The sequence below is a fragment of the Mastigoproctus giganteus genome, chromosome 9, assembly GCF_048544385.1.
Source record: "Mastigoproctus giganteus isolate SK-2022 chromosome 9, ASM4854438v1, whole genome shotgun sequence".
Classification (NCBI taxonomy): Eukaryota; Metazoa; Arthropoda; class Arachnida; order Uropygi; family Thelyphonidae; genus Mastigoproctus; species Mastigoproctus giganteus.
This window is the reverse complement of record NC_143583.1, coordinates 63,348,259-63,373,357: the sequence shown is the minus strand read 5'-3', so window position 1 is coordinate 63,373,357 and position 25,099 is coordinate 63,348,259. Positions and strand designations below refer to the sequence as shown.

The window sequence follows — 25,099 nt, the reverse complement described above, 5'->3', positions numbered from 1 at the left end:
TCAAGGGGCACCTGAAAACCTGAAACTTACATACACATAAGAAGAAAATTTTAAAGGGGTGCCAAACTGCGATTAGCACCTAGGTGCCACATACCCTAGGAATGCCCTGCATCCAGTATATGTGTATGTGCATGTGTTGGGGGAAAGGGGAGGAGGTACATGTATACCAAAAAAGTTTATTTCAGATTGCATGAATTTAAAAAGTATCCAATGTACTCTTAAATTTTATTACATTTGAATGTAATAAAATGTAACAAAAACAAATTTTTCACTTAATTAATGACTAATTTTTAAAATAAATCTAACAAAAAAAGAATAAATAAAATTCATACTTAATGCTTTGCAAACATGATGATCTCCAGTCAGTAAGTAACCTTTCTGACAAAGACACTTGAAAGAACCCTTGTTATTAACGCACTGCTGGCTACAAGCTCCTGGCACAGCACATTCATCTAAGTCTTGTAATAAAAAAAAACAACAAACTGCTCAGCTAGAAAATTTAATATATACTTAAGATTAAGTATGTAGTAGAAACATTTATAAACCCCTTTCCAAATTACATTAATATATGCTATTTAAAAATAACAAAAAAATTCAAATGTTTTAGTATGATCTGGAACTTAGGTTTCCAGGCCACTGTGTGGCCATACAGTGGCTTTGAAGTGCTACTCACTAAATTGTGTGTGCATGTGCACTCAAAAAATAAATTTACTGAGCAGCACTTCAAAACCACTGCATGGCCACACAGGTTGAAATTTAACAATTAGTCATTAATTAAGTGACCCAGGTATGGACATGTTTGGCTACATTCTGTAATGCAGCCAAACATGACCACACCCGGTTCCCAACCTGCCAAGGACTCCTTCTCATGAAGGTTCTGCATATTTCTATTACTGGAATATAATTTATGCTTTATGTCTGTTAGGAACCATATCTGCAGACTGCAGAAAAACTTGGAAGAACCACAGCGCAAACAATTCAAATAAATTATTAAAATGATGCAGGTGCTGTAAATTGCAGCATGCAGGGAAAATAAGCACCTATGAGGAAACCGGATTGAAATCATAAAGGCTTTAAATGAATTGAGTAGTACTAGTAGTAATAGAGGCATGTGATGCAAGAAAGCAAGCATATGTATGAGCATATGTAGCATCAGTCAAAAAAAAAAAAAAAAAAAAAAAAAAACCATTTTCACACAACCATTCCCCCTAAACGTTTGTCCAGTTCCTCCTTGAACTTATTTAAGCTGTCAACTTCCACGACAACCGATGGAAGTTTGTTCCAACAATCAACCACCTACTGGCTAAATGCAAATTTCTGCACATCTATTCTACAATTGTCTTTCCTCAATTTTAATTCATACCCCCTGGGTCTGTAATCTGAGCAAGTGGAAGAATCCCATCAGAATTCAGCATGCTCAACCCATTTAAGGCCTCATGCACCACAATCAGATCACCTTTCAGGTGCCTAGTCTCTAGCCGCTGCAATTTGCAGAACTTGAGCCTTTCTTGGTAAGAAGACCCCTTCACTCACCTCATCAATCTTGTTGCCCTTCTCTGTACACGCTCAAACAACTCTACATCCTTTCTAAAATGAGGCCTCCAGATCTGTACCCAGTACTCAAGGCGTGGCCTGACCATTGCCTTATACAAAGGGATAATCACCTCCTTTTCCTTGCCAGCAACTATCCTGTATATCGTTGACAATATCCCATGACCTGCACTGGCAGCCTGTCTGCACTCAGAAAACTTCATATCTGCTGCACAATCACTCCCAGTTCTTTTTCATTTTCTACAACTCTAAGTGTAGTACTACACAGTTGGTACATTTCTCTGGAGTGACTTCTGGCCATATGCAATACTTTGCATTTGTCAATGTTAAACTTCAGTTTCCACTTCTCAGCCCATCTACCCAAATTTTCTGGATCCTATTGCAGCACACTGCCATTACTATCATTAACAACCCTGCTAACCTTTGTATCATCTGTATCATTGTATCATTAAGCATTATATATCTTTGTATCATTAAACATTATATATCTTTGTATCATTAAGCCTGATATATCTTCATCAATATCAGGCCCGGGCAAACTATGGCCGCCGCACATTTTTGTGCTGCCCGCGAGCTTTAATTGTATTTTCGAAAAAAGTTTACTTATTTTATGCCTTTTGCGACGCCTTTTTGAAAAATAAATTTGTATATTTAATACGTTATAGAATTTGTTGACTCATAAATTGTTTTATCATCTGTGTATTGTTCAAATTGAGATAGAATTTGAAATTGTGCACGAACCAGAGCGAGCCAGCAGGCGCTTTTATAATGGTATAATTTGCAAACATAAACAATGAGACTATTTATCTCATCTGCCGGGAGAGTGTCTCAGTGTTGAAAGAGTACAATATTAAAAGACATTTCACTACTAAACATTCTGAATATGGTGCCAATTTAACTCCGGAAGCAAGAAATAAAACTGCTGTTGGATTGATTCAAAATTTATCTAGACAACAAAATGTGTTTACGCGGCTAACTAAGGAACAAGAAGCTATTGTAGAGGCATGTTTTGTTATTTCACATATACTGTATTTGCAAAAAGCAACAAGCCTTTCTCTGATGGAGACTATATTAATTAAAGAATGTACGACTGAAGCTTGTGGAATTATATGTCCTGACATTAAACACAAATTTGAGAATATAAATTTATCTCAGCGAACCGTAGTAAGAAGAATTGAATGTTTCTATACGAATTTGAATGAGCGATTATTATCAGTATTAGAATCCATAACATGGTACTCAATAGCTCTCGACAAAAGTATTGACCAAAAGAATACTGCGCAGTTATTAACTTTCATACGTGGATATACCTCTAATTTTGAAATTATTGAAGAGCTTCTTTCAATGGAATCTCTTAAAGACCAAACAACGGGAGCTGATATATTTGAAAAATGCTGAACAAGATATAATTTACAATGGCACAAAATGGTAAGAGTAACAACTGACGGAGCACCAAGTTTGACAGGTAAAAATCTTGGAATGTTAAAGAAAATTCGGGATAAAATTTGTGAAAATTATCCTGATTATAATTTAATTACAATTCATTGTATTATACATCGACAAGTATTATGTAAAAATGTGTTAAAAGTTGAACATGTCACATCTTGTATTATTAAACTAGTAAATTTAATACGATCGAGGGAGCCTGAAACACAGACAATTCATTAATTTTCTTCAAGATATTGAATCCGAGTACACAGATATTCCTTATCATAGCCAAATTCGATGGCTTAGCTTAGGAAAAGTTCTTCGACGAGTATGGGATCTTAAAGATAACATCGTTCTATTTTTAAAACTGAAAAACATTATGGACTTTCCCGAATTAGTAGTAGTAGTAGTAGTAGTAGTAGTGGCATGTGATGCAAGAAAGCAAATGTATGAGCTTATGCAGCATCAGCCAAAAAAAAAAAAAAAAAAAAAAATCACACCATTCCCTCCAAATACCTGTCCAGTTCCTCCTTAAATTTATTCAACCTATCAACTTCCACAACGACAGATGGAAGTTTGTTCCAGCAATTAACCACCTGCTGGCTAAAGGAAAATTTCCGCACATCTATTCTACATCTGTCCTTTCTTAATTTGAATTTATGCCCCCTTAGGTCCGTAATCTGAACAAGTGGAAGGATCCCATCAGAATTCAGCGTGCTCAACCCATTCAAGGCCTTATATACCTCAATCAGATCACCGCGCAGGTGCCTAGTCTCCAGCCACTGCAATTTGCAGAATTTAAGCCTCTCTTGGTAAGAGGATCCCTTCATTCCCCTCACCAATCTTGTTGCCCTTCTCTGTACACGCTCAAGTAAATCTACATCCTTCCTAAAATGAGGCCTCCAGACCTGTACGCAGTACTCAAGGCGTGGCCTGACCATTGCCTTATACAGAGGGACAATCACCTCCTTTTCCCTGCTAGCAAAATTCCTATATATCATTGACAAAACCCCATGACCTGCCCTGGCAGCCTGTCTGCATTGCTCAGAAAACTTCATATCTGCCTGCACAATTACTCCCAGGTCTTTTTCATTTTCTACCACCTTAAGTGTAGTACCACACAGTTGGTACGTTTCTCTGGGGTTACTTCTACCCATATGTAGTACTTTGCATTTGTCAAGGTTAAACTTCAGTTGCGACTTCTTAGCCCATCTGCCCAAATTATCTAGATCCTGTTGCAGTAGCACACTGCCATTACTGTCATAAACAACCCTGCCAACCTTTGTATCATCTGCAAACTTTGACATTAAGCCTGATATACCTTCATCAATATCATTGATAAATATACAAAACAACAGTGGACCTAACACCGAACCCTGTGGGACTCCACTAATAACATTAGTCCAAGAAGAGCAGCACCCATTGATTACCACCCTCTGTCTTCTAGCACTTAACCATCCTTTTATCCATTGTAGCAACTTACCCTTAATACCATTCTGCTCCAATTTGTACAATAGTCTTCCATGCGCCACAGTGTCAAAAGCTTTCCTGAAATCCAAATATATGATATCAAAATTATTTTTTGCATCCAGTTCCTCTGTAACCACATCATAATATCCTATCAAATTTGTCAGATAAGACTTTCCCTTAACAAACCCATGCTGTGTCTGAATTATTGCTGCAGTCTTGTCTAGATGATCCTGCAATGCATCTTTAACCAGTGACTCCATTATTTTACCCGGAACAGAAGTTAAACTAACTGGTCTGTATTTACTCGTGTCACCCTTCGATCCCCCTTTGTGAATTGGGCATACATTTGCACATCTCCAGTCCGTGGGAACCTCCCCTGAGTCCAAGGATGCTCTCATAATTATGGCTAAGGGTTTGCTTAGTTGCTTTGCCGCCTCCTTTAATATAACTGGATAGATCCCATCCACCCCAGATGCTTTTCTTACGTTTAACTTCAACAATTTCTCTTCCACTTTGCTCTCAGTTATTACAAAATCATTAAGTATCTTCCTACAATTTGATAACCTTCTGCCATTTTCAAACCTTAATAATTCCTCACCTGTGAATGTAGATGAAAAATACTCATTCAGTTTGTTTGCTATCTGAGCAGGATCATCAACAGTCGAATCATCGATGTCAAGTGGACCAATCAGATTCATCCCCTTCCTTTCAGAGTTTATATAAGTAAAGAAACCCTTGCTGTTTTTCTTAGCATCTTTTGCCAAGGATTTCCCGTAATCTGCCTTCGCCTGCCGAACCTCCTTTGTGACCTGATTACAGATTAACTTATATCTGCCATAGACTTCTGAGTCGCTTGATAATTTATATGCATCCCATGCATTTTTCTTCTCTGTTACGAGTCTCATTAGTTCATTTGACAACCATTTAGGCCTAAACCTTGAACAATATTTCTTAATAGGTATGAACCTTTTAGTAGCTTCCATGATTAATTCCTTGAATGCTTCCCACTTAGAATTTACTGTTGGTAACATCGTCAGTTGATCCCACTGTACAGAATTTAAAAACTGTCGGATACCACTGTACTCGCCTTTACGGAAGCAAAAACCCTTTCCTTTACCCCTGATGGTAATTAAATCTTTAAGTAAATCCCACGTCAGTACACTGTGATCACTGCCACCTAGTGGTTCTTTTATCTGCAAATTCCTAATACATGAATGATCACTACTGATAACCAGATCAAGAGTATTACTTTCTCTGGTTGCCTCTCGAACATGCTGCTGCAGAATACAATCATCCAATAAATCCACAAAAGTCTGACTATTGTGTGAGTGACCAACCCACAAGTTCCAGTCAATATCTGGGAAGTTAAAATCCCCCATTATAAGGCATTCCGATTTACTAGCCCACTCTATTTCTCTGTACAATTGTTCATTGTACTCATTCAATCATTAGGCCTATAACACACTCCTACTCTTATTTTTGCTTTCGCAGTGCTTATGTCACACCAAACTGACTCAACAGTGCACTGTTCATCTATATCAACTGGATGCACTTCTTTTGATTTTATGTTTTTCTTTATTAACAGCATAACACCTCCTCCCTTCCTATCCTGTCTATCCTTTCTGTACACATTGTACTCCCCAAATTCCAGTCCGGCATTCCTTATATCTGTGTGACACCACGTCTCTGCTATCCCAACAATATCCGCCTTTGATGTCTTGACCAAAACTTCAAATTCATCAAATTTATTTACTATACTTCTAGCATTGGTATACATGCAAGTATACATGCACCTATTCTTATTCTTAATTACTCTTACACATCCCATATACCCACCTGTTTCACAATGACTGCCATCCGTCCCTGAAACCCCCAACACCCCTTGCTCCAGGTCGCTACTTATTCTAATAGAAGTTGTGCAAGAATCACCTTCACCTCTGCCTACGGCTACTGTTAAACTATTAGTCCTTGTATCCCCCCAAGCTATCAGTTTTCCGACCCACCTAACACTGCCTCGATAGCATCAGCAAATATTCTTGCACCCTTTCTATTTAAGTGTATCCCATCCCTGTAGAAGCAGTCTCTCCTGTTAACAAGTACAGTCCAGGCTGAAAAAAATTCTATCCCTTGAGCCTTGCACAATCTTTCCAGGGCCGAATTGATCGACAAGGCTCTCATCATATACTCCCTCCTATCGTGTCTGGGTAGAATTGCAGACACTTTCAACTTCAACCCTAATTCATGGCTTTTTTTCATCAGTGACCTGTACTTGTTAGGTAATTCTGCTGGTCTCCTACTCTTAATATCATTAGTGCCAACATGTACAACTATATCACCTTTTGTGCCCCCAAAAGATGATATCTGCTCTACAACGTCATCAACCTTTGCCCCTGGCAGACATACCCTGGTCCTGTTCCACCTATCCTTTTTATAAAGGACGTTCCCTGTAAAAAAATTATCAGTTAATTAAAATTAACTGATAATAACTGGATTTGTGATTTTGCGTTTACCCTGGACATCGTGACACACTTAAATACTTTCAACACCGTGCTACAAGGGAAAAATTTATACGCCCATGATATGGTAAAAAGTTTGAATGGATGTCAATTAAAACTCCAGTTGTTCCTTTGACATTTATTGATTAATAAGGTAGACCACTTTCCAACCATGAAGTTGCTGAAGATTCCAGAAAAAAAATAAGAAAAGTATTGTGAAATTATCAACGCTTTGAATGATGACTTTTCACGAAGATTTGAATAAATAAATCTTTATTTGTCCTACCGAAATTAAAATATAGGTGTACATTGGTAAGGAACTTCCAAAATTTGGCGAATTCCGAAAAATTGAGACAAGTTTGGCAATAGTGCGCGACCCATTTTCAATAGAAATTGATAGTGCGCCGAGTGAACTACAGCTTCAGACTATAGATCTGCAGTGTGATACCGATTTAAGGGAATTGCACCGTCTTGAGGAAATCTGTAAATTTTACAATACTCTTAATTCGGACAAATTCGATGAACTTAAAAGATTTTGCCTGAAAAATGTTGGTTATTTTTGGATCAACCTACATATGTGAACAAACATTTTCCATCATGAATCTAAATAAAAATTCTTTACGATCAAGCATCACCGATGAACATTTACAAGCAGTTTTAAGAATCTCAACTACAAAATGAACACCCGAAATTAAAAAAAAATGTTAAAAGATGTAAAACAGTTCCATTCATCTCATTAAATTCTTGGTTGTTAGAGAATAATTTTTTATGAAATTTGTCAGACAAGATTTTCCTTTAACAAACCCATGCTATGTCTGAATTATTGCTGCAGTCTTGTCTAGATGATCCTCCATGCATCTCTAGCCACTGACTCCACTGTTTTACCCGGAACAGAAGTTAAACTAATTTGTCTATAATTACTTGTGTGGCCCTTAGATCCTCTTTGTGAATTGGGGATACATTTGCATATCTCCGGTCCATGGGGACTTCCCCTAAGTCTATGGATGCTCTCATAATTATGGCTAAGGGTTTGCTTACTTCCTTTGCTGCCTCCTTTAATATAACTGGATAGATGCCATCCATCCCAGTAATAACACACACAAGGGGAAAATTGTTGAAGTTAAACATAAGAAAGGCACCCCAGGAGCCTTTCTTATGTTTAATTTCAACAATTTTCCCTCCTCTTTACTCTTAGTTATTACAAAATAATTAAGCACCCTGTTACAATTTGATAAACTTCTGGCATTTTCCTCCCTTAATAACTCCTCATGTGTGAATGCAGATGCAAAATACTCATTCAGATTATCAGCTAGCTCAGCAGGATTATCAACAGTCGAACCATCGATATCAAGTGGACCAATCTGATTCATCCCCTTCCTTCTAGACTTGATGTTTTTTCATCCCCTTCCTTCTAAAGAAGTCTTGATGTTTTTCTTTGCATCCTTTGCCAAAGATTTCTCGTAATCTGCCTTCGCTTGCCTAATTTCCTTTGTGACTTGATTACAAACTAAATTCATCAGCATTGAGTAAACTAAATGCTGATGATATCTTTACTCTTTCTCAGATGACACACACAAGAGGACCTAAATTTAAATTGGAAAGGGATAGTGGCAGAACAGATGTACAAAAATTTGCTTTTAACCAGACAGTATTCCAATAATCAATTTCAGAAGTTTATTCCGACATTGGTTGTCGATATAAACGCCTGCCTGGTGTTGTGAAAGTGGATAGTTTGAATAAATTTAGAGGAGTGGACAAATTATTAGTCAGGATAGAAAAACAAAGTAGGTAATTTTTTTTTTTTTTTAAGACTGATGCTATATAAAAGGTTGTTTCCTTTCATCATAATACCAGTACTAATACATTATATACATTTATAAATATATATAAATAAATTTATATAATTACATATACTATTTTTAAAGCATTTGAGCCACTATCAAAAATGATACAGATGAATTATTTTACTAAATTTCCAAAATCAACAAGATTTAAAATAAGAATATGCAGCAATAATATAATATTTTTCATTTTTTATTAAATTTTGGAATATCAAATAACAAAATAACATTAACTCCCTTTAACATTCAAAATATTTATGTATAACATTATGTTTCAAATAAAGTTGAATAAAAAGATTTAAAAAATTATGTTTTCTATTAATTTTGATTAGTATATAATTTGTTCCAACATCAGAAACAAAAAAATAAATAAATAATAAAATAAATCACAACAGAAATTTAACAAAAATACTACTGCTTTTTATTTCTTATTGTATTTCATTGTATTAATATTATTATTTATTAGTAGTATTAGTATTAGCCATACGGTGCAAGGAAGCCCAAACTTTTGATGTCTGCAATGGACCCTCCATGCTGCCTGTACTGCACAGAGAACTTCATGCTTGCCTGTAATGTTAGCATCAAATCCCTTTCTTTAAATACTTTTTTTTAAATTTAACCCACGAAATGTGTATGTTATTTTTGTTTGTTTGTTTGTTTGTTTTGGGATTTATTAGATGCATCAGCAACTATGGCCATAGTGCGCCATGTTATTTTTGGGTTGCTATTCTCCAAGTATTGCTATTCTTACAATAATGTATGTAAGACCTTGCATTTTACTGCATTAAAACAGCTGCCATCTCTCTCTGATAATTCCTGATCTAAGTTAATCTGAAGAAGTACTGCTTGGCACTAACTAATAACTACTTTCTTGATATCTTGACTTCTCTGCAAATTTTGATGCCATGCTCTATATCTCTTCACTGATGTAATTCAAGAAAATCTGAAACAATAGTGGTCCCAGTAACAATCCTTAGAGAACTTTTACCCCCATACTAGTCTAATCTGAAAAGTAACTATTAATTACAACCTTCTGCTTCCTGCCCTTCAGCCATCCAGCAATCAATCTAGGAATCCAATTTGTGGTCACAATATGTTCCAGCTTATACAGTAAACTCTTACTCAAGGATTGAATTAAAAGCTTTATTAAAATCCAAACAAAAAATGAGCAGCTAGTAAAATTAAACTGATTCTAACTCCTCTTTGCTGTACTAATTGTTCAATAAGTTCACCAAAATCAAAAATTTAAGCTAAAATTTATTTCAATAAATAGCATTGCATAATTATTCAGATAATTTTCCATTAATGTACGTCTGTGACCTTTCTAAGAAAAAATGAATATAATATAATATAACAGAATCTCTAAATGAACAAAGACTGGTTGACTTTTGCCAGCCTTATTGACTGTTAGATCTGCTTCTAATAAACACATAAATCAGAGACCACACAAAAATCAGTAATAAAAAAACCTAAAACAGACGTGACATGCAAAATATTAAAGTAAAGTAATGTTTATTAAATAAATTACTTATATAATATATACTATATTGCAAAAATTATATCCTGGAATTTTTTTAAAAATGCACCATACAGTAAGAATGCACTATTCAAGTCTCAGGAAAAAGTGTAAAAACTGTTGAATTCAAGCTACAAGTAAGCAGGTCAATGGAAGTGAGGTCAAAGTCAAACCATCTATGTTAAGTGGTCCAATATGATTCATCCCTTTCCTTCTAGAGTTTACATAAGTAAAGAACTCTTTGCTGTTTTTCATAGCATCCTTTCCAAAAGATTTCTCGTAATCTGCCTTTGCCTGCCCAACCTCCTTTGTGACTTAATTACAGACTAGTTTACACCTGCCATAGGCTTCTGTGTCACCTGATACTTTATATGCATCCCATACATTCTTCTTCTCTGCCACGAGCCTCATTAATTCATCTGACATCCATTTAGGCCTAAACCTTTAACAGTATTTCTTAGTTGGAATGAAAAGTCTTGTAGCCTCCAAAATTAAGTCCCTGAAGGCTTCCCATTTAGAATTCAACAGTGGTAACATCATCAGTTGATCCGAACAGAATTTAAAAACTGCCTGAGACCACTGTAGTCACCTTTACGAAAGCAAAAGCCCTTCCCTTTAGCCTTGATGGTAATTACATCTTTAAGTAATTCCCACATCAGTACATTGTGATCACTGTCATCCAGTGGTTCCTCTATCTGCAAATTCTTAATGCATGAATAATCACTGCTGATAATCAGACCAAGAGTATTACTCCCTCTGGTTGCCTCTCGAACATGTTGCTGTAGAAAACAATCATCCAATAAATCCATAAAAGTCTAGCTAGTGTGCAAGTGACCAACCCACAAGTTCCAGTCAATATCTGGAAAGTTAAAATCCCCCATTATAAGACATTCTGATTTACTGGCCCACTCCATTTCTCTGCACAATTGCTCATTATACTCATCAGATTCATTAGGCCTATAACACACACCTACTCTCATTTTTCCTTTGCCAGTGCTTGTTGTTATTTGGTTTTTAGGAGCATTAGCAACTAAGGCCATATTGCTCCAGGGATGTGCGGTGGTCATTCCCTGACTTTCCGCATCCTCTGTATTTGGTGGTCACGGGCTCGAACCCCGGTCTAATCAAGAAGCATGTGCTATGCATTGCTGCTCCTACCCACCTGCCTATGGATTGCCAGTGCTTATGACCAAACAGACTCAACTGCATTGTCCACCAACATCAACTGGATGCACTTCCTTAGATTTTATGTGTTTCTTAACTAACAGCATAACCCCCTTCTCCCTTCCTGTCCCGTCTATCCTTCCTGTACACATGGTACTCCCTAAATTACAGTTCTGCATTCCTTATATCTATGTGACACCACGTGTCTGATATCCCAACAATATCTGCCATTGATGTCTTGATTAGCACTTCAAGCTCATCAAATTTATTAACTATACTCCTAGCATTGGTGTACATGCAAGTATACATGCACCTGTTTCTATTCTTAGATACCCTAACACAACCCATGTGTTTACTTCTACCGCAATAACCCCCAGCAGTCTCTGAAATATCCTACATCTTGTTTTCCAAGCTCCTGCTCATTCCAATAGAAGCAGTGCAAGAATCACTTTCACATCTGCCAGTGGCTACTGTTAATCTATTAGTCCTTGTATCCCCCCAAGCTAGCAGTTTTCCGACCCACCTAACGCTGCCTCGATAGCATCAGCAAATATTCTTGCACCCTTTCTATTTAAGTGTACCCCATCTCTGTAGAAGCAGTTTTTCCTGTTCAACAAGCACAGACCAGGCTGAAAAAAATTCTATCCCTTGAGCCTTGCACAATCTCTCCAGGGCCGAATTGATTGACATCGCTTTGAAGCCTGAAGATGGTGCAACAACAAATACTAAAACAAGTGGAAGAATTTTATTCAAATCTTTATAAGGATATAGGACAACAACTGATCCAACACCAGATGAAGAAGCTGTACCAGAAATTTTGTATAAGTAGATGCTATAAAATCATAAAATCAATGCAAAATGGCAAAGCAGATTACCTGATAAAGTCACTGTTGAAATGTTGAAAGCTAGAGGCCAGCCAGTATGTAAAGTTCTAGCCAAACTATTTTCAAAATGCCTTCTACTTAACAAAGTATCTGCAACATGGAAAAATGCTGAAGCCATCCTACTGCACAAAAAAGGTGACAAGGAAGATTTAAAAACTACTGACCATTAAGCTTATTGCCAGTTGTCTACAAGGTTTTCGGAAATATACGTTCAAGAATAGGCTCAATACTTGATGCAGCACAACCCAAAGAACAAGCAGATTTTAGAAGCAGCTTCAGTATAGTAGATCAAATCCAAACAGTGAAGCAAGTTATAGAGCAGCACAGTGAATATAATCTTCCATTATGTATAGCCTTCATTATATGAAAAGGAATTTGCTGAGTCACAAAACAGGCAATAATTAATGCCTTAATCAACCAATGTATAGACAGAGCATAAGTCGATAATTTGTAATCAATACATGAAAAGGCAACAGGGTCAACAATGATAAAGTTTAATCAACACAGAAAAAGTTATCCAACAAGGAGACACAATCTCCCCAAAACTATTTTCTACCTGTTTAGAAGAAAAATTTTGCAAGTTAAATTGGGATAATAAAGAACTCATGATAAATGGAGATTACCTGAATAACTTATGATTTTCAGATGACATCATTCTCTTTCCTAATGATCCAGAAGAACTGCAGCAAAACACTGAAGAACTGCAGCATGAAAGCAAGAAGTTTGGTTGAAAGATGAATAACAAGAAAACACAGGTTATGGTCAACACATTTACCAGACAAAAAAAAATCATGGTTGATGGAAAAGAACTAGAAGTGGAAAAGTACATTTACCTTGGACACGAAATTTCAACAGATGGAAATTGAATGGAAAGCATTTGAAAAGCCTTTTTTTTTTTTTTTTATGAAAACCCCAAACACATGATGTATAAAAACCTATAGTACTTAATACCGTGCATAGGTTGGAGGTTCAGTAGATGAAAGAAGATATTTGTTGACATTGGATTTGAACTTCTGTAGATTGTAATTTTCGTGAATATATATGAAGGAAGATTGTTCCACAAAATGAAAGTTGATGGAATAAATGATGTTGGTTGGGTTTTATTGGCGCATTAGCAACTAAGGATATATATAATATGCCAATAAATGAGGAAGAAGAAAAGTTGGTTCTGTAAGTTTGAAGTTGAACAATAAAAGAATGCTGAATTGCTGGTTGTGGCATTTGTTCGGACTGCTTTGGAAGAGAGTGCAGGGATTACAGAAGCCAATTCAGAAGAACAATGCCCATGGAAGTATCTATAGAAAAGGCATGCAGCAGAAACAGAACATTTATGAGACAGAGAGTGGAGAGATTTTGTTAGAGATGGGTCATTAATTAACCTAACTGCCCCCTTTTCAATGCAATCTAGAAGACTGAGCAAGGTTTTGGGGGCACCTCCCCAGATATAGGAACAATATTCCATGGTGGGGTGGATTTGCAATTTGTACAGAGTGAACAGCTGCTTGGAAGAAAAGTTATGCTGAGAGAGCAAAAGAGAAAATCCAGTTTTTTAGATGCAAAGGAATCAGTATTAGTAATGTGCTTATGCTAAGAGAGATTAGAAGTCAGGGTAATCCCCAATAGAAATATATGATCTTGCCTAGAAATCAGAGTGTCATTGAACATAAGCATAGGAGTAGAAGATTCCTTTTTTGTGAGATATAAGACAGGACTAAGTTTTAGAAAGATTGAAATTAACTAAGTTATCCTTGCCCCACTGGAGAATTACCTGGATCAAATATCCACTACCAATTCCTTAAATTAGCATTTAAGGAATTGGTAGTGGATATTGGATCCAGGAATTTAAGGAATTGGTAGTGGATATAGAGAAGTTGAATCTGTTTGAGCAGGGCAAGGTTTCTCAAATTGGAAGTTGCAATGCAATGTGCTATCATCAGCAAAACCATGGATAGGATTTCCAGCCAATGGAAGAAGGTCACTGGCATCAGATCAGGAGATTTCGGAGGCCATTCCATATGGCCTCCAAGCTCAATCCAACACCGAGGAAGATGTTTGTTCAGGTACGACTTCACTTCATTATGAAAAAGTGGAGGGGCACAGTCTTGTTGATAAATCACATCTGCAATATCTTCCTGCAGCTGTGGTATTAACCATTCACTGACCATGTCCAAGTAGATGAATCCTGTCACCGTCAGTTCAATGAAGAAGAACTGCCCGTACAGCTTTTCTAGAGACATGTTAACTTTCTAGACACGTTAACTTTGAGACTGTCCCTTTCATGTTCAAAAAAACTCATGGGAATTTTCACTGCCCCAGATTCGTAAATTGTGTCAATTCACTTGTCCCAACAGGTGGACGGTCACCATTTTGCCATTCTGCAAATGTGGCCCTGCGTAATGAATCATTTACGGATACCCTGTATAATTTTTAAAATACTAACATCTAATGTACATGCAGTGCACTGCAATTGTTAAATAACAGGTAGAAAAATTATTAAATGATCCGTGAAACCCTCGACAATATTCAAGTGGACCCGGTAAAAAAAAAAAAAAAACGAAAAAAAAAAGGGAAAAAAAAAAGTATACTGCTGCTACACAGAACCACGGAGGATAAACAAACTTTGTTTAGAAGATAAAAATCAAATGACTTACCAATACAAGTAGTTGTATCATTTAAGAATTTGCCACGTGGACATAAGCATATTGGTCCTGTAGGGGTCTCCGCACAGCTATATGTACATCCCATACTTTTTGAATTGCAAGTTTCAATGGCTAAAAAAAAATTATTTCATTCTATATATTCTAGAATATATGTCATAACTGTAGGTACTAAATCAATAAAATTGCATATAAAACATAACATTAAGTGAGGTGAAAATATGAAATTTTAGTCTGCAGCAGTGTGAGAATATATAATATGGTTATAAGGCAAGGAATTTTTTATCATCCTGTAGAGTTTACCTGTCTTTCCTGTGTGCACACATTGTAATTAAAATTAAGTAAAATATATAAAATAAAAAATTACATAAAAATAGCATTCTAAATTAAGTATAAATCAGCCAACAGAAATAGACTATTAAGCATTAATTTTTTATTTGTGTGTTAAACTTGCTTCAAATCGACATTCTCAAAAAGAGTAGCAGTTCATTAAATTTTAATTCTTTCACTATAATAACTGAAAAAGCCAGTAGTCCCACATTGCAATTTATAAGATACACACTGCAAGACTGCATTTTTGCATTTAATTATACACTACTGAAACACTGCAAGTTTGATTCAGTAACCATTTCTCAAACCAAGCAATGTGATATTCATTGCTCTTGCTCCATATTGGTGTAAAATATAACTTCTCTCTCTTGCTCTCTGCACTATGACCATAAGATAGCATAAGCAAACCATGACCATAACACTATATGCTGTGATATTATGACAAATGGGTGTGTATCTTGTAGCATGTTAAAGAAAAATAAAAATAAATGAAGAAAGAAGAATATTATGGAATAGGAACACTTATACATTGTGATACTGGTATAATGTTTGAATATCTAATTCAAGTTTTACAAGTTAAATGTATAATGAAAAAATCTTAATAAATAACTGAAATGGTTTCTGTAAAATAAGAGTCAAAGGCAAGCTTTAATATAGTTAAATTTTAAAGAACACTGCCATTAGTTTTTTGAAAGCTATTTAATTGTGCATTAAAAAAGGAAGTAATACACATCAATGGAAAGTTGAGTCAATGTTTTACTTATCCTACTGCAATTAAGAATGAAAAATCATTGCTACACTTTGTAGTGATACAAGCTTATTAAAATAACATATATCTTCATGCTACCAGATAAGCATTTAAGGATATACATACTGAGAAAAAGTATGTTTGTTAATCAGACAAACAAACTAATTACCTTAACATCTAGAACTTCTTTCATATATTCATGAGCCAAAAATATATACAAATTTGTATTAGGTTTTAATTTTTTTCCCCTTCTCTGAGTATAGTACATGCTAGATAATTACCAAATGTGTTAGTTTAATTTTGAAATTAAGAGAGAGAGAGAGAGAGAGAGAGAGAGAGAGAGAGAGAGAGAGAGAGAGAGAGAGAGAGAGAGAGAGAGAGAGAGTGTGTGTGTGTGTGTGTGTGTGTGCGTGCGTGCGTGCGTGTGTGCGTGTGTGTAGATATTAAGAGGAAGAAAAAGTGAATTCATTAAGCTTGCTGATGAATATAATCTAACTGATTCATGGCTATAGTTCTCATTTCCAGTTTTTTGAATTGGCTTTTCTTGTTTTTAATGTTTACTACTAGCAGATTTTAAAATGCTAATCAAAATTCCTGAAACAGTTTTTCTCTTCAAAGTATTACATTTTACTTAATGTCAGTATATTGCATTATTCAGCTTCCTGGTATCTTCTATGCTTGTTAAGAACTCTTCAATCCAGAAAAATGTGCCACATCACCTTTTATTTGAATAAAATTTTGATTTTGCCTCTTATATGCATTATGCCACTCTTCTATTCAGATTATCAGCTTGAACAAGAGATCACGCCTAACAAACATGGCTTTATTGTTAAAAAAATATCTAGCCTAATCATACTGGTAAAGCAATTTGAGGTAGTTACAAAGGAACTGGATATAAAAAATAAGTGGGGTATAATTTACTCATATTTTAGAAAAGCTTAGGGATTATACACTTTGTCTAAAAAATGGCAATTAAGAATTAAAATTGCCATTTTTTAGACAAAGGGAATTCTCCAGGGAAGTGGAGAATAACAAAGTTAATATGGCTGAAGATGAAAAGGATCTTAGGTTGCAATATAATATGATGTGAAATTGTTCAGCAATGTTTCGGGTTGAATTTGAAAGTGACTGCAATTCTACCCAGACACGCTAGGAGGGAGTATATGATGAGAGCCTTGTCGATCAATTCGGCCCTGGAAAGATTGTGCAAGGCTCAAGGGGTAGAATTTTTTTCAGCGTCGTCTGTACTTGTTAACAGGAGAGACTGCTTCTACAGGGATGGGATACACTTAAATAGAAAGGATGCAAGAATATTTGCTGATGCTATCAAGGCAGTGTTAGGTGGGTCAGAAAACTGCTAGCTTGGGGGGGATACAAGGACTAATAGATTAACTGTAGCCACTGGCAGAGGTGAAAGCAATTCTTTCACAGCTTCTATTGGAATGAGTAGCAGCCTGGAAAAAACAGATGCAGGGGATTTCAGAGACTGCTGGGAGTCATTGCGGTACAAGTAAACACATGAGTTGTGTTAGGGTAGCTAAGAATAGGAACAGGTGCATGTATACTTCATATACACCAATGCTAGGAGTTTGGTAAATAAATTTGATGAATTTGAGGTATTGCTCAAAACATCAAAGGCAGATATTGTTGGGATATCAGACATGGTGTCACACAGATATAAGGAATGCAGAACTGTAATTTAAGGAGTACAATGTGTACAGGAAGGATAGACAGGATAGGAAGGGAGGAGGGGTTATGCTATTAGTTAAGAAATGCATAAAATCCAATTAAGTGAAGCCAATTGACATCGCTAGACAGTGCAGTTTCGAGTCAGTCTGGTGTGACATAAGCATTGGGAGATCAAAATCGAGAGTAGGAGTGTGTTGTAGGCCTAATGACTCTGATGAGTATAATAAGAAACTGTACAGGGAAATAGAGTGGGCCAGTAAATCAGAGTCTTATAATGGGGTATTTTAATTTCCTAGATATTGACTGGAATTTGTGAGTTGGTCATGCACACACTAGCAAGGCTTTTGTGGATTTATTGGATGATTTTTTTCTAAATCAGCATGTTCGGGAGGCAACTAGAGGGAGTAATACTCTTGATCTGATTATCAGTAGTGATTCTTCATGCATTAAGAATCTGCAGATAAAGGAACCACTAGGTGGCAGTGATCACAGTGTGCTGAAGTGGGATTTGCTCAGGGAAGTGACTACCATCAGCAAATGATGATGTTACCAACAGAAAATTCAAAATAGGAAGCATTCAAAGAATTAATCTTGAAAGCTACTGGGCTTTACATACCAACTAAGAAATATTGTTCAAAGTTGGCCTAAATGGATGTCAGATGAACTAATGAGACATATGGCAGAGAAGAAAAATGCACGGGTTACATATAAATTAGTGGGTGACATGGAAGCCTATGATAGATATAAGCTGGTCTGTAACCAAGTCACAAAGGAGATTAGGCAGGCAAAGGCAGATTATGAGAAATCTTTGGCAAAGGATGCAAAGAAAAACAAGAAAGAATTCTTTACCTATGTAAACTCTAGAAGGAAAAGGATGAATCAGATTGCTCCACTGGATATTGATGGTTCAACTGTTGATGATTCTGCTCAGGTGGCTAACAAACTAAATGAGTATTTTGCATCTACATTCACATGAGGAGTTATTCAGGGAGAGGAATGCCAGAGATGAGTTAAACTCTGGCAGTGAGCTAGATGATTTTGTAATAATTGAGAGGAAAGAGGAGAAATTGTTGAAGATAAACATAAAAAAGGCACCCGGGGTGGATGGAATCTATCCAGTTATATTAAAGGAGGGAGCAAAGGAAGTAAGCAAACACTTAGCCATAATTATGAGAGCTTCCCTGGACTCAGGGGAGGTACCCATGGACTGGAAATGTGCAAATGTGACCCCAATTCACAACGGATCAAAGGGCGACACAAGTAATTTTAGACCTGCTAGTTTAAGTTCTGTTCCAGGAAAATTAATGGAGGCACTGGTTAAAGATAGAAGCACTGCAGGATCATCTAGACAAGACTTCAGTTATAGCACTGACACAGTATGGTTTTGTTAAGGGAAAGTCTTGTCTGACCAATTTGATTAGATACTATGATGTGGTCACAAAAGAACTGGATGCAGGGAATAACTTTTATATCATATAAGGAAGACTGCTGCACAAATTGGAGCAGTGTGGCATTGGAGGCAAATTGCTGCTATGGATAAAGGGATGGTTGAGTGGGAGAAGACAGAGAGTGGTAATCAATGGTCACTGCTCAACGTGGACTAATGTTATTATTAATGGAGTCCCTCAGGGTTCAGTGTTGGGTCCATCGTTGTTTTCTGTATTTATAAATGATACTGAAGATGGTATATCAAGCTTAATGTCCCAGTTTGCAGACAATACAAAGGTTGGCAGGGTTGTTAAGGACACTACTGACAGTACGCCTGCTACAGGATCTAGAAAAGTTGAGCAGATGGGCTGAGAGGTGGCAAATGAAGTTTAACATTGACAAATGTAAAGTATTACATATGGTAAGCAGTAACCCCAGAGTAATGTATCAACTCTGTGGTACTACACTGACAATGATAGAGAACGAAATGGACGTGGGGATAATTGTGCAGGCAGATATGAAGTTTTCTGAGCAGTGCAGACGGCCTGGAAGAGTAGCTCATGGTGTCTTTTCAATGATATACAGGAAATTTTCTAGCAGGGATAAGGAGGTGATTATCCCCTTGTATAAGGCAATGGTCAGGCCACACCTTGAGTACTGTATACAGTTCTGGAGGCCTCATTTTAAGAAGAATATAGAGCTGTTGGAACGAGTGCAGAGAAGGGCATCAAGATTAGTGAATGGAACTAAGGGTTGCTCTTATGAAGAAAAGCTTAAATTTTGCAAATTACAGAGTCTGGAGACTATGCACCTGCGAGGTGATCTGATTGAGGTGTATGAAGCCTTGAATGGTTTGAGTATGCTCAATGCTGGTGTGATTCTTCCTCTTGCTCAGAATGATCACCTGAGAGGGCATAAATTCAAATTGAGGAAAGACAGATGTAGGACAGATGTGCGGAAGTTTGCCTTTAGCCAGCAGGTAATTGGTTGGTGGAACAGACTTCCATCCTTTGTTGTAGAAGTTTATAGCCTAAATAAATTTAAGGCTGAGCTGGACAGGTATTTGGAATGAATGGAGGGGTGAAATGGGAGCAGTTTTTTTTTTTTTTTTTGGCTGATGCTGCATAGGCTTGCTTTCTTGCATCATATGCCTCTACTAATGGTAATGTGCCAACCAGGCTAGCCGGGTGGGTAAAGTGCCTACCTAGCAACCCAAAGGGCACGGGTTTGAATCCCGCCTCGGGCTTGGATCAAAGTACTGCAAAAATCTTGGGAGGTGCATTATGGCCACAGAAGCCAATGGGCCAACAACTACTACCAAAAAAAAAAAAAAAAAATGGTAATGTGGTTAAGCTGCTAGAACAGCACATAGTATCCTGTTATTAGTACGTATAAATTTTAAAAGTACAGTTAAGGAGTAAGTAACCTAATGTGAAAATCAATGAACAGACCATCTTGAATAGAGGTCTATAAATTTCAGTTCAAGAAAGAAAACAACTTTCTGCAGATGGCACAAAGGAGGGAAAAGGAGAAATTTACAAGTAAAACTAGTTGTGGATGTAAAGCTATATTACAGGAAGAAACTTCAAATTCAACAAGCTACAATGTTTGGAAAGTGGGTATCTGCATAGGTACTTCATAAGGGATTTAAGTCCCTAATGAAGTCCCCTAAAATTCCTAAAAGGGTTGTACAAATAATGATAACAGCATATTTTCTTTTTCTAGAACAAACAAGGGGACAGTTTCAAATGAAGGAAAGATAATGTTAGTTATGACTAATCAATTATTGATTATTGGAACAGGTCCTCATTTAGTCTTGTAGAGTTAGAGTCAGACAGTTAGCATTAGTAGTTGCACATTTTGGAAGAAAGCAAACTTATACAGCATCAGCCAAAAAAGAAAAAAAAAAGACACTTCCCATTTAACCATTCATTTCCTCTAATAGTTTGTCTTGTTCTTCCTTGAATTTATATAACTATCAACTTCCACAATAGATGGAAGTTTGTTCCAACAATCAACCACCCACTAGCTAAATGCAAACTTCTGCACATCTGCAGAATGTGCAGAAGTTTGCAGAAGTTTGAATGGGATGATCACCACTAGCTAAATGCAAACTTCTGCACATCTGTTCTTCAACCATCTTAAATTTGAATTTGAGCCCCCTCATGTGTGTAGTCTGAGCAAGAGGAAGAATCCCATCAGCATTGAGTTTGCTAAATCTATTCAAAGAATTAAACACATCAGTCAGATGAGCAGATGCTGCAATTTGCAGAACTGAAGTTTCCCCCTTTGTTCTCCTCACCAATCTCGTTGCCCTTCTCTGTACTTGTTCCATCATCTCTACATCCTTCCTAAAATGAGGCCTCCAAACTTATATGCAGTACTCAAGATGTGGCCCAACCATTGTCTTATACAATGGGATGATCACCACCTTATCCCTGCTGGCAAAATTCCTGTATATCAGGGGTGGCCAACAAGTCGATCACAATCTACCAGTCAATCACAGCTTTAATTTCGGTAGATCAAGAAGAATTTTAAATATATATAAAAAATGGATTAGTCAAAATCTAAATGTTATTATTATTTTGCACCCCACTGCATATGCTTATTACAAATTCATTGAACCACATGACTATTCTTGTTGTTGCTCAGCCGCTAGGCTTCTCTAGTGAAAATTCACGCAGTTATGCTGTGGAGAGCATAATGTATGTATTGAATTCTTATTTAGCTTACTTAATATTAATAACTGGACAGTACTTATATGTTAATTTAATACCCTTTGATTTAAAATGAATACTACGAAAAAGAGTAAAATGTATAATTTTCATCAAGAATGGGAACCAGAATACTTTTTTCTAATGATAAAAGAAAAATGTTGTTGTTTGATTTGCAATGCTTCCGTGGCTATGTCCAGAAAAAGAAATTTAGAAAGACACATCAACGCACTCCATGGTAAATACTAATCTGATTTTCTCCCTAATAGTGACCTTAGAAAAAAAAAATTAATTAAAAATAAATAAATTAAAAACAAAAATTAAAAGCCTTTCCAGTGTGTTTTGAGTTTTAAAAATTTCGAACGCCAGTACAATCCTTTACTTAAATTGTACAAGACTATGATGATGTCTTCGGAATACACGATTATTTTGATACGACCCCATAAATAAAAAGGTGTCAAATTTAGCAACTGTGGTGGCCACGCAATTGTTCCGCCACAACCGATCCAACGTTCGTATCGCTCATTTAAAAAGTTCCTCACTTCTCAAGTAAAATGAGCTGGGGCATCATCATGCTTGAAAATCATAGTTCTTCTAGTATCCAGAGATACATTTTCTAATGGCACCTCCGTAGCCAGGTGGGAAGGAGCAGCAGTGCATAGCACATGCTTCTTGATTAGCCTGGGGTTCGAGCCGGTCACCACTAAATACAGAGGATGCGGAAAGGTCAGGGAATGACCACCGCATATCCCGGAGCAATATGGCCTTAGTTGCTAATGCTCCTAAAAAAAAAAACCAAAACCAAAAAAAATAAAAACATTTTCTAATAGTCCTGGTAACTTGTTCCATAAGAAGTGCAAGTACGATGCACCCCTTAAATTATCTGGAAGGAAATAAGGTGCCACGATTTCGTTACTGATTATATCAGCCCAGACGTTTGTGCTCCACATTTCTTGAAAATGTGTTTCAACAATAACTTGCAGAATTTCAAGTGCCCACCAATGTGTATTATGTACATCGAAAATTCCATGTCATGTAAATTTGGACTCACCAGTCCATAAAATTTGTGATAAAAATTGTGGATGCATAAGTAACCAATGGCAGAAAGCCATTTGTGGAACAAAATCATGAGCTCTTAGTCCTCGCACTCTCTGGACATGAAATGGATGCATCCTGTTCTCATGTAGTACACGAATAACTGTCGACCTGTTAATGTTGTGCCGAGAAGAAAGATCTCTCATACTAAGACAAGGATTATTATTGACATCTGTCATAATTTCTTCTTCTGTATGATTAGGCAGTCATCGATGATGTTCAAGATTTTGATGCAGGGAATGGAACAAACCACAGTTGGACAGCATTTGCTCTACTCTTTGAATTACTCGCCAGTCTGGATAATGACGATTGGGGTATCTCTCCCTGTAATAATTTGCTGCAGCAGAAGCATTTCCAGCACATGCTCCTAACGCAAGGAGCATGTCTGTGTATTCGCGATTACTGTACCTTGCAATATCGATGGGTTGACAGAAACTGATAGTGAATACTGATAATAAGTAAGATACTAAGACTGATGATAACAAATTATGTTTGTATACAATGTCATGCCAAGTTGTGACATTGTATACAAACAGAGGAGTAAATAGTGGTTGGTATCGAGATCCACTCAACGGTGTCTTAGTCAAGTGCATGTGTAGTCAAGTAATATTTAAAGTCGATTTTCTCAAAAACGAAGCCTCATATGAAAAAATTTTATTCTGCAATTTCGACTTATTTTTTAACGAAGAATCAGCCTCTTGTCGGTTGTACCACAAATTACAGATCACCCTGTATATGTTTGCTAACATACACTGCCCTACCATTAATATTTGGATAGCTTTATTTCCAGGAAAACTAATAACACGTGCTGAAATCTTTAGCTTTTATGTCAGCCTCGGGTCTCCTGAACACTCCAGGATATTTAGATAGACCTCAGTAGTCACAGTTTTTCCAAAAACAACCAATGGTTCCAAGTCAAATTATGAAAAACAGTCCCAGTTCATCGCACTACCTCTGCCAAACTTCATTTTCAGGATAAAGTCTATCAGTTTGAGGGTTGTGGCAGATACTCTGGATATCTGCCACAACCCTCAGACTGATAGCCATGTACCATGATTCATCACTTCAAAGCACAGCTTTCCACTGATCTATGGTACAAGAAAGGTCGATCTTACACCAAGACAGGCAGCAGCTGTCATTAGTTTGGGTGATTAGTTGCTTGTGGATTGCTGCATCACCCTGGTAACCCATATTATGCAGCATCTTTCACACTTACTAGTGCTGACAAGAGTCCTAATAGTCCCACTGAGAGCCTGTGCATATGCTGCATTTCAAAAGGACAATTCTTTATAGGGCTCTCCTGACATGTTCCGTCAGCCTTTAAGGTTTACCAAGTCATTTTGTGATGATTTCAGTGCCAACACCAGTCCACTTCTATTTGCAGGTCATGTAACCAATTGTCAACCTAGGAAGCTTCAGTACCATTGAAATGTCACATACAGACCAATTGCTTATGTGGCACTCCACTATTATTTCAAGATAGAAGTCTGTTAACTCCATTGATTGTGAATGCAAATTTTTGGCTACTGACATTTGGTTTGTATTCAGTTTTGGCACTTAACCCATTGAAAGTCACTTGAAATCATAAACAAGACATTGCCAACTTTGTAGAAGATTTTCAATCCTTAAAAATAGAGACTTTGGAAGTTTTTAAGAGAAAGTGCGGCAAAAAAGTTATCTTGGAAAGCACTGTGAATTACATCAGAATTAATAAGATGGTTTTTGAATGAAATCAGAGCAAAATATTGAAATAAATAAAATAAATAAAAAATAAAAGTGGGGATCGCAATTAACCCTATTCAACTACCAATGGCTTAATAATATTTAATTTCATACATACACTGTTTTTCAACGTAACTGGCCAAGAAGGTCAAAAAAGGTTTCAGCAGATACATTATTGCTTTTTTTTTTTTCCAAATCTGTTTTGCAAATTTCACATTCATTGATTGTTCATAAGCTAGCAGAAAAGACAAGACTGTTTCAGGAAGCACATAGAGACCTTTCATTGGTGCTCCGAAATTTTTTTTTAAAATTACTGAAACAGTGTGCTGTTAAAACTGACATTTTTTTTTAAATTTTTACTTCCTTA

General features: G+C 36.5%; 1 protein-coding gene across 1 annotated transcript in view; it reads right to left on the bottom strand.

Annotated features, from left to right (window-relative positions):
- Positions 1-25,099, bottom strand: part of mgl (low-density lipoprotein receptor-related protein megalin) — a 1,043,262-nt gene that overhangs the window by 643,899 nt on the left and 374,264 nt on the right. The window contains exons 26-27 of the mRNA XM_090381453.1: positions 15,001-15,120; positions 333-458 (exon numbers count right to left, since the gene is read on the bottom strand). Coding sequence (XP_090237579.1) covers positions 333-458; positions 15,001-15,120 — 246 coding nt within the window. The remainder of the gene's footprint in view (positions 1-332; positions 459-15,000; positions 15,121-25,099) is intronic.